We start from the raw sequence: 13,988 nt of genomic DNA on the forward strand, positions 1-13,988 counted from the left end.
CTAAAAAAAACAATACTACGCAACCTCTATAAATTTGACTGCACTAATGACAATTAAAAAAAGTTTTAAAAATTACCATTAATTATTTATTCTATATAACTAATCATAAAATATACTATAAATTAAAAAGAATTCAACTGATTTTATTAAATAAATTAATTTTTTAAAACAAGTTACATTTTCTCTCTCCTTACCAGCTTTGTCCAAAGGGGAGCGCAATTTCTCTTTTTGGAATGAATTAATCCGTTAATATTTAATTTAATTATTATTTAATAGTAATGTGTATATTAAATTTGAAAAAAAAATTCTTATATTAATTTTTATGTTTAGGTTTCTTAATCACTGTTTGATGTCCTGTCACATGTTTTGCTGCCTTCTTACCAAAACTTGCTAATTATTTAATTAATCCATTGTCTTATTTTGAAAGTCATTAATGAGTCTCTTTTGAGAATATTATTTTTTTAGTATATTTTTATTTTTTTTTCTAAAATATTAACGATTAAATTGTCAAATTGGAGCTTCTTCTTTTGACGAAGTGAAATTTTAGACGTATTTATTTTTAAATTCATAATTTGAAGCTCTTTATTGTTAAAGTTATACAAAAACGAGATTTTATTTTAACAATTTTAAATATCGTTAACTTATTATATACGTTATATTTATAAATAAATAAATAAAATATTCATATCACTAATTTATCTATCGAAATTCATAAGTGTATAGTTTTAACTATCGAATTTCAGAGAATCGGTACTTGAAACGTTCGTTGAGATTCAGTAATTAAATTTTTGACATGAAATTCTTATTTATTAATAAAAACACGTAAATAATAAGTTAACGACGTTTTAATTCGTTAAAGACAAAACCTTGATAAACCCGATAAAGATTCTCAATTTCACGATTCAACCAAATATTAATTGATTTACTTTTAAAAATAAATATATTAATTATATAATTGTTGTGATCATTTAATTTAATTGTTATTAAATATTTTCCATGTCTAGCTTCTTCTTCAATTTTCTGTTTTTCATTTAATTTTTATTTATTTTTATTGTAAACGAATAATCTCTTTCTAACAGACTCTGTTAGTCTGTTAGACATAGGGAAGAGAGAGAAAAAGAAGCAGAGTAGCAGTAAAGAGAGAGACAGCTGCAAGATAGAGAGAGAACGAAAGATACATAGAGAGAGAAAGCACCATTTCCAGCTATTTGACCTTCTTCCATCTTCCTCAAGGATCCACCAATCCGAAAATGCATCGGATCCTCCGGCATTTCAGTAAACCAGGCACAATTTGTAACAAAAACTGATTTTCCGGCGGTACCGTCGGCTGTTTCCGGCCGCATTCCGGTAAAAACATCTCTGAACAGTGGATAATGGAGATGAACTGACGCCTAAACAGTAAAGATGTTCCGTTCAGCGCGATGGAGGAACGAGAAGAATAAGATCAAAGCGGTTTTCAAGTTGCAGTTTCATGCAACTCAGGTAATTCGAATTACTTCATTACTTCTCTTAATCGATGAAATGTAGTCTGTAGAGTATATATTTACAGTAGATTAGATTAGATTACTGTTGATCAAATCTGATCTATAAATGAATCGTTATTAACAGGTGGAAGAAGATGCATTGACTATATCTGTGGTGCCGGAGGATGTAGGAAAGCCTACGGCGAGGTTAGAGAAAGCATTGGTTCGAGACGGTAGCTGTTACTGGGAAGAATCTGTTTATGAAACAATGAAGTTCACAAAGGAAGGTAAAACAGGGAAGATGAATGTGAAGATCTATAGCTTCGTTATATCAAAGGTGTTCATAACTAATTCCTTCTCGATTTCGCATTTTGTTCAAGTTTTTGTGCTAATTTGTGTAATCGATTGTTAAGATCACACATGGATCATCCAAATCCAGTGTTGTCGGTGAAGCTTCAATTGATTTCGCAAGCTATGTTGAAGCTACAAAGATCTCTTCAGTTTCTCTTCCTTTAAAGAGTTCAAAATCTGATGTTATTCTTCATGTTAGTCTTCTTTCTCTGATTCTCTCTCTATATAACTTCGAAATTTCAGATTCAGACATTAATGGTGATGTAACTCCATTGCAGGTTAAGATTCAGAGAGTATTGGAGAATGATTCGCTTAGGTAAAACAATTCCAAATCTCAGTTAGATTTCATCTATTTATGTAAAATGTATCATACTAACTAATTTAGTTTCATTTCACCAGTGAGATCGACGAAACTGATGCGGACCATACGGTGAATGTTGGTTCTGATAATACAATTGAAGTAATTAGGGTTCATCAAGATAGTCCTCTGAAGAAGATAAATCATCGTGTTTCAAGTGGATCAGACCTAACGATTACGAGTTCTTTCAGCAGCTCTGGTATTGAAAACATCCTTCAAAATTCTCCCATCCATCATAGAACATTATCTGATTTCTCAACTAAAATCCATGGAGAGATTCAGAAATCGCAATGGGAAACAAGTACAGATGATTCATTAGGCAGTAGCACAACTGGAGGAGATGTTCTTCCGACTGATATCATTATCGAGAAGCTGAAATCAGAGGTGGCTATGTTATCCAGACAAGCTTCATTATCCGATTTGGAGCTTCAAACCCTAAGAAAACAAATCATAAAGGAAAGTAAGAGATCAAACGATCTAGCTAAAGAGGTCGCCATTCTGAAAGAAGAGAAAGAATCTTTCAAGCAAGAACGTGATCAGTTTACAGCATTTCATAAACGTATGGACGAAGCGAAAGTTAAAGATCGTTTGCATTACGATGGAGGTAATCCCATCGATTTCCTTGAAGAACTCAGACAAGAACTGAATTACGAGAAGGATCTAAATGCAAATCTTCGATTACAGTTAAGTAAAACGCAGGAATCAAACTCTGAATTGATGCTAGCAATCCATGATCTAGACGAAACCCTTGAACGACAGAAGACAAGAAAGGAAACCGACACTGAATCCGACGAAGAACAGAAGGCTTTAGAAAAGCTCGTTAACGATCATCATCTTGATATTAGAGAAACACATCTTCTCGAGCAAAAGATCTCCGATCAGTACAACGAATTACAAATCTACATACGAGACAGAGACGAGCTAGAGATGCAGATAGAGCAGATATCACTCGACTACGAGATCTTAAAACAGGAAAACCACGATTTATCGTATAAACTCGAACAAAGTCAGATTCAAGAGCAGCTCAAGATGCAATACGAATGTTCATCTTCTTATTCTACATTGAACGAACTTGAATCCCAAATTGAATACCTGGAAAACGAGCTGAAGAAACTATCAGAACAGCTATCTGATTCTCGTATCCACATTCACAGCCTAGAAGAAGAAATCGAAAAACAGGCAGAGGGATTCATGGAGGACCTAGAGAAGATCTCTGTAGAGAAAATCGAACAAGAACAGAGAGCCATTAAAGCCGAGGAAGCCCTAAGAAAGACTAGATTACAAAACGCTATTACAGCAGAGAAACTTCAGGAGGAATTCAGAAGACTATCGATTCAAATGACATCCACATTCGAAGCAAACGAAGTTTTGGCCACAAAAGCAATGACAGAAGCCAGCCAACTTCGTTTCGAGAAACGAAATTTGGAAGAACAGCTTAAGCTTATCAAAGACAAGTATGAAGATGAAATTCGCAACCTTTCTGGGAAATCTAACGAAAACTCGAATGACTTACATAAGGTGAACATTTTTTGAAATGGGTATTACATAACATCTTGAGATTCTCATATTGGTTATAACTTTTGAATATGTTTATGTTCTTTATCAGGTGAGAAAAATGGAGGAAGAATTGAAGGAAATGCAAGAGAGATATTCAGAAATTAGTTTGAGATTTGCAGAGGTTGAAGGTGAGAGACAACAATTGATTATGACATTGAGGAATTTTAAGAATCCTAAGAAGATCTAATAAGGAATAATAAAAAGTTGTTTGCTATATATAGAATTAACTATGTATAAAAAAATATTTACCATAAAAAGTAAAATGTTACTTATGGAGTTTTATCTAGGTGGTAAGAAATTTGTGTCTTATATCATGTTGTTGGCTTCAGTTTTATGTATTCTTTTCATTTTTTTATTGTCTTGAAATATTATTAGCAATTTTGTTCTTTTTATTATTATAGTATTGGAAGTTTTACTTGTTAATTGTTTTATCTATGAATAAATTTGGGAAAGGAAAGAAATCTAGTGGAATTTAGGTATCCAGAGTTTCCACACAAAATTGAGATCAAGATCGTAAGTAATACATCGCGAGTCTTGAGAATTCGTTGTCGATTTTTCTTTTCTCGTAGAAGAAACAATTGCAGTATCTTGAGAATAAGCATTGGCTAACTCCCTACTGTCCATCATTTACAACAAGGACTATTGAGGTATTTAAGTCTTAAACTTCAGGACAGTGTCTCATTTCGTAGGAACCTCAAAGTGGTTTTATTTCATTATATTTCATCTCAATTCTTTCTTAGATTCCTTTCTCAATGGAATTACATAACACCCTAAGTTTCTTTCAAACTTATACAAATTTAGAAAGGTTCAATTGAACTTGTAATTATAAAACAAAAAACAAAAAATAATTACATTAATTTAAAAAATGCACCAAATGTCTGGAGTCTTAACTAATGTCAACTCTCAGAGTTTGTATTGGTAACTACTTTTGTATTTTTTTTTTATATTATTGGTTATGTCTGATAGATATTAAGAAAATTTGATTGAAACCTACATATTACTATTCGATTTATTTTTTTTTTATAGTGGACAATCTTGTTTGAAAGAAATAGTCTAACTTCGATTATCATAGTCGTTCGATCATTTTAGAAAATTGGTGGGATCGGTTGAAGAGTTAATCGTTTTTCTCAAAAATTTACGTGATCGATAATATTTTGGTCAACATATTTGTATTCTTTACCTGTTGTCAAGTTTTTTTTATTTTTCTATTTCTAATTTTGTTAACTTTTTAATTTTTTAATTTTGTCATGTCATACTTTAAAGTTGTGATTAAATGGTTTTTTTAAATATTTTAATATACATTAATCATTATTTTAAGTCTTACTTAGGAGTCTTGTTTGATATTTAGGTTTTTAAGTTTTTTTTAATGAATTTTTATCTAAAACTCAATCATTATTTCATTTATCTAACTACTCTTTTTATTTATCAAAATATTAAATTACATTTTATTTAATTATTTAAAATTAACTTATCCTTCAATTTAGAGAAAGAGAATGTAAAAATATTTTCATAAATAAATACACACAAACTGTTTATTCTTTATAAATTATCAATCAGGATTTTTTCAAAATGTGTTTTCAATATTTTTTCTTAAGATAAAGACATACAATCCTAAAGAACGTGGATGACATGAAAAAAAAAGTGACAATGTACCATTTGTAAATTAATCCATGGAATTACATAACACAAAATTATAAGTTTCTTTCAAACTTATAAAAATTTAGAGAGGCTCAGTTGAACAAATTGTAGTTATAAAACAAAAAATCAAAATTAATCATATTATTTAAAAATTAATGCACTAAATGTCTAGAATCTTAACTAATGTCATAACTACCAAGGAGTTGGTATCCACTCATCATTTAGTTTTGTATGGTCGGATAGTTAAAATTTGAATTTTTTAAATTTTTTATTATTATATATTATTTAAATTTGTCAAATTTTGATTGACACAAATAATACGAAAAAACTACATATTTAGGTAATTATTTCGATTATATTTTGGTGGATTATCTTGTTTGGAAGAAATCTTTTAACTTTCAATTTTCATAGTCGTTTGATCATTCCAAAAAAATGGTGGAGTTGGTTTGAAAATTAATCGTTCTTCTCGAGAATTTACGAGATCGATAACCGGTTAGAAGATAACGTATTTGTATTTTTTCTATTTTCAAGTTCTGTAACTTTTTTATATTTTTTAATTTTATACGACATGCTTAAACTATATTTTTTTTTCAAATTTTAACAAAATTGAACCATTTTTTTTAGTCTAAGTTAAGGGTCTTGTTTGATATGTAGGTTTTTGAGGTTTTAAATTTATTTTTTTACTTAAACTCAAACTCACTTTAATTATCTAATAACTCTTTTTAACTATAAAAATATCAAACTTACCTTTTATTTAATTATTTAAAATTAATTTATTATTCAATTTAGACTTTGAAAAAATAAAAATATTTTTCTTGAATAAACACCCAAAAACGGATTATTCTTTTTAAATTATCAAACAACATTTTTTAAAATCCTTATAAAACCCCAAAAAATTAAAGAAAAATCAAACAAACACTATCAAATTTGATTTTACTAAAATTGACTTAAATAAATAAAATAAAAAATAATTGGCACTTTTTCCCTTTATGAACTTGAATGCAAAGGAAACATAATATCACATGATTGATAGTGATTTCAATAGAAAACAGAAAGCCGTGTCCAATTTCTTAACTTGCTCAATAATTTTATTTTTTATTTTTTATTTTATAATGGATTATATATAAAAAAAAATTGTATTATTATTTATTAGTGGTTGCCATGTAACTATAATTGTGATTAATTCAAAATAAACGTATAACTATTTTATTATAACATATCATACCAAATCCGTGTAATTTGTCACATTAATGTCAACTATGGATCATATATAATTAATAATACTGATTTAACTTGTGATTTAAGCTGCTATATATTTTCTAATTATTTTATACTATATTTTTATTAATTGGATTGGTATGCTTCACGTTCTGGCCGGTTCATATATTTATTTATAAAATCTTTTCTATATTTAAAAAAAATATTAATCTAAAGTCATTGAGATTTGACATTTATTATGATGTAAGATCAAAACTATTGAAAGAATATTAAACATTGTATACATATATAGTCACCAAATAATAATTAGTTTAAATAAAGTCAAATCTTTCCAATGTTGGTACATCTTTCCTAATCTTTATATGATTCCGAGAAGATTTGAATTGGAATTTGCATTTTTGACGAAAATGTCCTTACCCATAACAAAATAAATAAAAATAACAATAAGAAATGAAATATGAAACTAGGAGTTTGTTTGAGGAAGTTATTTTTTGGGTTTTTTCCAAAAAAAATTTTGATGAATTAAAAATAGAAAAAAACTGGTTTTTATTTATTTATGACCAAATTACCCTTTATATCTATATTTATATTTAATAATTAATTTATAAAAAAAGGTAAGGGATAATTTTAATATTTTAATAGATAAATAGATTGATAATGTGATGGTTGAGTTTTGGGATAAAAATTGAGTTTTATCCCAATAACTCATTCATCAAACAAGCCATAAATCATTTTGATAAGACATACCTTCATATTAGATGAATTGGTGTTGCTCTCGAGCCAAAGTATTCCCGAGGAAATAACACGAAAAGGACAACGTATGAGAAGATTCGTCACCACCCGAAACAATTTGAATAACTTTTACTTCTTCCCTTGTCATCCATCAAGATTCTTCGGCGAATAATCTTCCAACCAAATAAAGACACATTGAGAGGGATCGTCGTAGTTCTACACCTAATCATATCATATGATCATTCAATAATTAAATATTAAAACAATTTCACATTGAAGGATAAAATTAATTTAATCTTATAAATATAAGACAATTTCATGAATCAAAACCATATCAATCATGTATCTAACAACCCTTTCACATATATTATACATGAAAAGATAAAAAAAAAAACAAAGACCCTACAAAGTTCATATATATATTATATATATATAAAATAAACTTCCCAAGATGGAAATAAATAAAATATGTATAATTTTGTTTAGAAGCATAATCATATTTATAATTTATATTATATGATATTTCTCATCAACCCATAAACAATGACAAGAGCCATTACAAGAGAATGATCAACATTTGGCTCCACCACCAAGGTCAACACATCATCTCCAAGCAAAACTCCACCACCACCCCATGATTCCTTCTTCTTCACCTCCGCCACAGCACCACCTCCATCACCACCCTCCACAACCCTAAACCCCGATTTCCCCGACTTTCCTTCAATCTTATAACTCTCTTGTGTCCCTCGTGCATAATCGCATCCCATAATTACCTTACACTCTCTAATAGGCGATCTATTAAGAATACCACAACTTTTAGTTTCTTTTGCTTGAAACCATGGCATCTCTTTCGTCGACGTCCCCTTATAACCATACCAACATCCACTCCCACAAGTTCTCTACACAAATTTCACAAATATATAGTGTTAATGTAAATGGGTAATGAAATTTATTTATTCTTTTGTAAAGCTTGTCTTGTTTATATGAAAATTGTATATATGTACCTTGCCCTTAAGGGAGAAGAGGACATTTCCTTCGAGGTCCATAAGTTGTACTTCTCGACTATTCTTGACACCATAGTTATCAACACGATATACAATTACACCTTTTGAATCGTAGACAGTGCAACCATTCCCATGGAATATAAGTGATTTCGTCCATATTGTGTATGTTTCTTTACTACTTGAAGTTCTCGAATCGCTCATGGTTGAATCTCGAGTAGTACTACAACTTCTTGTTGTTGGTGTCTCCATTTGAGGATATATTTTTGCCATTGTGGTAGAAATCATTGAACAAATAGCATGTAGAGAGAAGAGTAGGAGGAGGAGAAGAAGGAAGAATAGAGAAAATTATTTGTGTTATAGAAATGAATAACTCCTTGAGATGGTATTTATACATTTAATTTGATTTTTTAATTAAAAGGAGAAATGGGTCAAAGATATTTATTTAATATATTTCACTCTCTATGGGCCTTTTCTAATAACTTTATGAATTTCTTAGCGGGTGGTGATTACAAGGATAAGACATTGGCACGTTTTAAAGCATATTGTTTACACTTTTCCTTGATTGACGAAACAATTAAGGATTATTTATAAAAGTTATTTCTCTATTTTTATTATGACTTTAAAATTATAATAAATATTTAGAATATTTAAAAATTATAGAGAATCTGGTTTAGCTTTCTGATTTTGATACTATTTTAACAATTGTAGATGATCTTAGTGAGTGTTGAATGAAATTATTTGAAAAGGGAATGTTGAATATATTAAATGTGTGGAATAATATATATGTTTGAATTTTATTACTGGAATTTTTATTTGAAAAACACACTCACATAATATGTGAAGAACAAATTATATTTTACATCCTCACATTAGAAAAAATAAATATATAAATAAAATTCAAATTAGATAAATAAACTAATAAAGGGGAGACCCAGGTTATATATATAATATTTTAAGTCACTCGAATTACAACCAAAATATATATAGACCGATATATCCTCCCTTATATCGAAATGAATTGTGACGGCGAAATAGAATGATGTTTTATGCCATGCTGTTATTTTCATTCAAATTTCTATGATTAACTAATGATAAATATTGTCATGATTTTCTTTTTATTTTTCTAATTTTCACATTTTTAAAAATTTGGATTGAAAGTAAATTATAAAATATTTTCTAAATTGGAGAGCCTATTTTCTTTTTTTATGAAACTTTATAAGACTGGATCACTCTTTTTTTTTGTTATTGGTAAAATCTACAATTTCTTTGATCAAATCCTCAAAATCTTTGTAGATCAATAATAAAATCCCAACAAAACTATCTATCTAATTCTGCTATTATTATTATTATTATTAAGATGATTTGATATATGTTTAATTAAATTAATAATTTTTTAGACAAATTAGAATGAAGTTCCTTTTTCTTTATCTTGCTCTAAAGAAGCTTATTTTGGTGCATTATACAGTCACACTAATGTGTAATACATTTGAATCTATGTAATAATGTATTTGCTATGTCATTTAGGGATAGACAATATTGAATCATTATGGTTGTATTAAATTTCAAACCTTAGTTTAAATGATATGGTAATCTATTGTTCCTCTATTCCTTTTTTCACATAATTCAAGATAAGACAAAATTGAAAGAGAAGAGTGTCATGGGATTTAAGTGGGTTAAGGTGAAGAAACGTGTTAGTTTATTTCAAAAAATAATTCTAATCGGACAAAAAATAGAAAGAACGTTGAATAATTTACTTTTTGAGAATTAATTACAACACGTTATCTATCAACTCGAAGAGGTGATAAGTGAGTGTCATAGAATTCGGTTGTCTTGACGAATTTCATTATAAATTTCACGATTTTGAAAGGAACTTGTGACTAAACCAAACATCTTTACACTTTAAATGACATTTATTGAGTCTTCATTTGTTATTTAAGTTTATCATAATTTTTTGTGTTTAAACCTAATTTTAAGATGAAACTTCATGTAATTTAACCGTATATAAAAAGATTTTACAAAAGAAATAAATTAATTTAAGATTTTCATATAAAATAGTTCAATGGTAGCGGGATTACCCGCTGAGTAGACAATAAGATTTGAAAGAAAAAACAAATCAACTTAAGATTTTCATATAATTAATACAGGTTTAATTAATATCTATAGTCCAATTTATTTATTTTTAAACTATGGGTACATATCTATTACTCATAAGCCAAACTAAGGAAGTTCTCTACAAAAACAAATGCTAAATGCCATCATAAATGGAAGAAACAAATAAATGTAATTAATATTATTATTTTTCTGTAATAGAGAAATAATACAGCTAAAAATTAGAGTGTTATGATTATCAGTATTAAATCAAATATTTGAATATTTAAATCAGCTTAATTTGCTTTGATTATGACATTCTTTGACTATTTAATATATTTAAATATATATTTAATTAACTCCCATTTCTTAATAATATTTTGCTAAGATCCCATTTCTTAATTGCAGTGTACTAGAAGAAGACCTATAAAAAAAACACCAATAATACAAGTGTAAATTATTATTATTATTATTTGGTATATATCCCATGTTTCTTGTGTGAAACAAATAACACTTCTCATCTTAATTTTGACCATATTTTAAAAATAATAATATTTATATTATTTAATTAATTTTCCTATTTGATTGGATCAGTATAGTATATGACAATATTATATATATTTGAAAACCCTTGGACATTAATTTCTCATATATTTTTTTTATATTTTTCTCAATGAACCTATATATTGATCATGATCAATAATATTTATTATTGAAAAGCAAACAATTTAATTAATTTGAGATAATATGTAATACAATTTGGTAAACTAATATAATTGGTTGAGATCCTTATCAAAATATTTATTTTAAGAAATAGATACAGATTAACTACTTATGCACATGCCTTATTTCTAAAAATGATTAATAAATAGATTTCCATGATCTTCTAATAGAATATGATTTGGATTGAAGATAATATAATGAGTTATTTTCTAGATAATTCTAGCCAAGTATTGTTGAAAAGATTGTGGATTTATAATAGTGCACTGATCTTAATTTATTACAAGTAATTATATACCATACAATTTTGTTGATCATAAATTTAATATTTATTAAAAAAAAGGAAAAAAATAATTGATTTATAAAACAACCCATACAAAAGGTAAAAGATATTAGATTAATATTTGTTTGCTATGTTTTTTTTTAAAAAAAAAATTATCATATCATTATTATTTTAACTCTCATATTACTTCTTTCATCAACTAAATTAACTCGATCTACTTTATTTTTATTAAATTTAAATATAAAAATACATTTTAATAATGAAACCAATTAAATACACAAATAACTTTAAGAACCTCAATAATAAATTGCCGGCCCTAGGGTAAGGCAACCAATACACTTGCATAGGGCCCCCACTTTTATAGGGCCCCCATTTTTTTATATTTAATAATATTATATTATTAATATTATTTTTTCCTCTTTTTTCTCTTTTAATATTAAATATATATTATAAAAATAACTTTTTTATCTCCTTTTTAGTCTCGTATTATAATATATTAATTATTTTATTTTATTAATTAAAATTAAATTTTTTTTTTACTATTTTAGGGGCCCAAAATTTAAATTTGCATAGACCCCAAAATATCAAGGCTAAACTCTAAACCCTAAAACCCTGTTAATAATAATAATAATAATTGATAACCTCAAAAAAAAACCCTCAAGTTATTAAAAAAAATACATTTTAATAATTAAACCAATTAAAAACCCGAATAACTTAAAAAAAAAAGCACATTTTTTTATCAAACAAATTTTAAAAAAAAAAAATCAAATTACCAATACAGGCTATACAGCTATGTGGATTTATGATGTTCTCATTTTCTTGTCTAATAATAATTTATACAAAGTTGAATCTTAGGCATAGTTTGATTCGATCTAACTTATTTGTTAAAAGTTTTTAATTTACATAATGTTAGGTATGTTTGATACATTTAAACGTTTCGATTTATCTTTCTCAATAAGTTAAATGTTTAAATGTTTCGGTTTATCTTTCTCAATGTTATAGATTTATCCAACTTATTCGTTAAATGTTTGAATTTAATTATGAGCGATAGTTTATTCCTATTTAAGGAGCTTAATTATCACACAATCTTAGTTGTGCTTAACAAAACCAATCAAACTAGCCCTTAAACTACAATAGTTATATATATACCATTTATTTTAAAATTGATTTGACTTATGATTTGTGGTGTCAACAATTTGATCTATTAAGATGATAAAATTCTTGTGTGGTGTTAATTAATTGCTAATTCCATTTTTAAGTAATTAATCTAAATTCTAATTAGCTATGTGCCACATCTTAATTAAATGTTCTTTTTGTTCAAGAATGAGTGGACAAGCAATACATAGTACGAACATATGACGCAAACAACAAAAAGTCGGTCATTTGTTTAATTAGTTTGTGTTTAATGTTAATCCAATCAAAATGATTTAATTAGTTTTTAACCTTATCTCTTTATAGTGTTATAAACTATATATATTTAATATGAGGACTATAGAGAATTGTTCTCAGCCACGAAATATTTATCCCTTAATGTATTATTTAAAAGATAAAATTAAAGTATACAAGTTAGTTAATTAAGAATTTAATTGGAATTGTTAATTACATGTGTATAAATAGGTGATAAATAGTCTTCTATGTATTTTTGATAACGTATACGGTAATATTTAGACATCATATATATTATTTTAAATGAAAAAGTAATTTGAGTAAGAATCGAATTTATAAATAACATTTTAATTATTATATAATTTATGTATACGAGGGAAATTTTATAAATATATTTAAAACATAATTGTTTAATCTCTTGTTATAAAATAAAACAATGTTACAATTTACCCGGAAAGGAGAAAATAAATTTTACTTTTTCTAATATACTTTTGATTTAAAAGATCAAAATATTACGGTTCGATTATATTTGAAAACGCTTTAGATTGAAGCAAAGTAATAACTTTGGAGTGTGATGTTAATTTTTCTCAATTTAAAAATAAAAATAAAATAATAAAGCTTATAAAATCTTCATATAATTATAATAGCTTTAGGAATTAAAATATTAATTACTCCATGAAAAGAAGAAATACAAAATTGACTACAACTTTACAGCAATGTTTGGCATGCACTTGGGTTAGACCACTCATTTGGATGCCATAGATGGCTAATTATACTTTGCTTAGTTTGCCATGTTTTTTTAGTTACTATATATAACTTTTGAAAAAATATCATTAAATATAAAAAATAAAGTTCGTTTAACATAACAAAATAAAGTAAAATAAAATGCAATACAAGAAAGACAGTCAAAGGAGAAAAAAAATAAAGACAATAGTTCACGGACAAAAAAAAAAATTACATGCATTAAAGTTTTCAAGAAGGTCGACATAACCAACTCCACAGACTTTTTAGAACAAATTTCATATAGTGTCATAATAATTGCGTTATAGATTATACGCATTAATCGAATACAATGACTAAAAAAAGTGTAACATGATGTATAACTCAACGATTCAAGCCCGTCGTACTCATATATGTTGTCTTGATCCAAGCATTCTAACAACTTGTACAAAATTAATGATAATTCAAAA

At 27.0% G+C, this 13,988-nt stretch overlaps 2 protein-coding genes across 2 annotated transcripts; one reads left to right on the plus strand and one right to left on the minus strand.

Annotated features, from left to right (window-relative positions):
- The first annotated feature begins 1,100 nt into the window (after positions 1 to 1,100).
- Positions 1,101 to 4,121, plus strand: LOC124941738 (GRIP domain-containing protein RUD3-like). The gene is made up of 6 exons (XM_047482087.1): positions 1,101 to 1,482; positions 1,609 to 1,800; positions 1,877 to 2,008; positions 2,093 to 2,130; positions 2,214 to 3,690; positions 3,779 to 4,121. Exons 1-6 carry the CDS (start codon positions 1,405 to 1,407, stop codon positions 3,914 to 3,916), a joined length of 2,055 nt encoding a protein of 684 aa, XP_047338043.1. The 5' UTR covers positions 1,101 to 1,404; the 3' UTR covers positions 3,917 to 4,121.
- Positions 4,122 to 7,810: 3,689 nt separating this feature from the next.
- On the minus strand, positions 7,811 to 8,534 carry LOC124941620 (protein LURP-one-related 3-like). Its single transcript, XM_047481965.1, has 2 exons — positions 8,319 to 8,534; positions 7,811 to 8,216 (listed from the first exon to the last, which is right to left on the minus strand). The coding sequence occupies exons 1-2, from the start codon at positions 8,520 to 8,522 to the stop codon at positions 7,830 to 7,832; spliced, it is 591 nt and encodes a 196-aa protein (XP_047337921.1). The 5' UTR covers positions 8,523 to 8,534; the 3' UTR covers positions 7,811 to 7,829.
- Positions 8,535 to 13,988: the final 5,454 nt, after the last annotated feature.

This window comes from Impatiens glandulifera, chromosome 6 (assembly GCF_907164915.1).
Source record: "Impatiens glandulifera chromosome 6, dImpGla2.1, whole genome shotgun sequence".
NCBI lineage: Eukaryota > Viridiplantae > Streptophyta > Magnoliopsida > Ericales > Balsaminaceae > Impatiens > Impatiens glandulifera.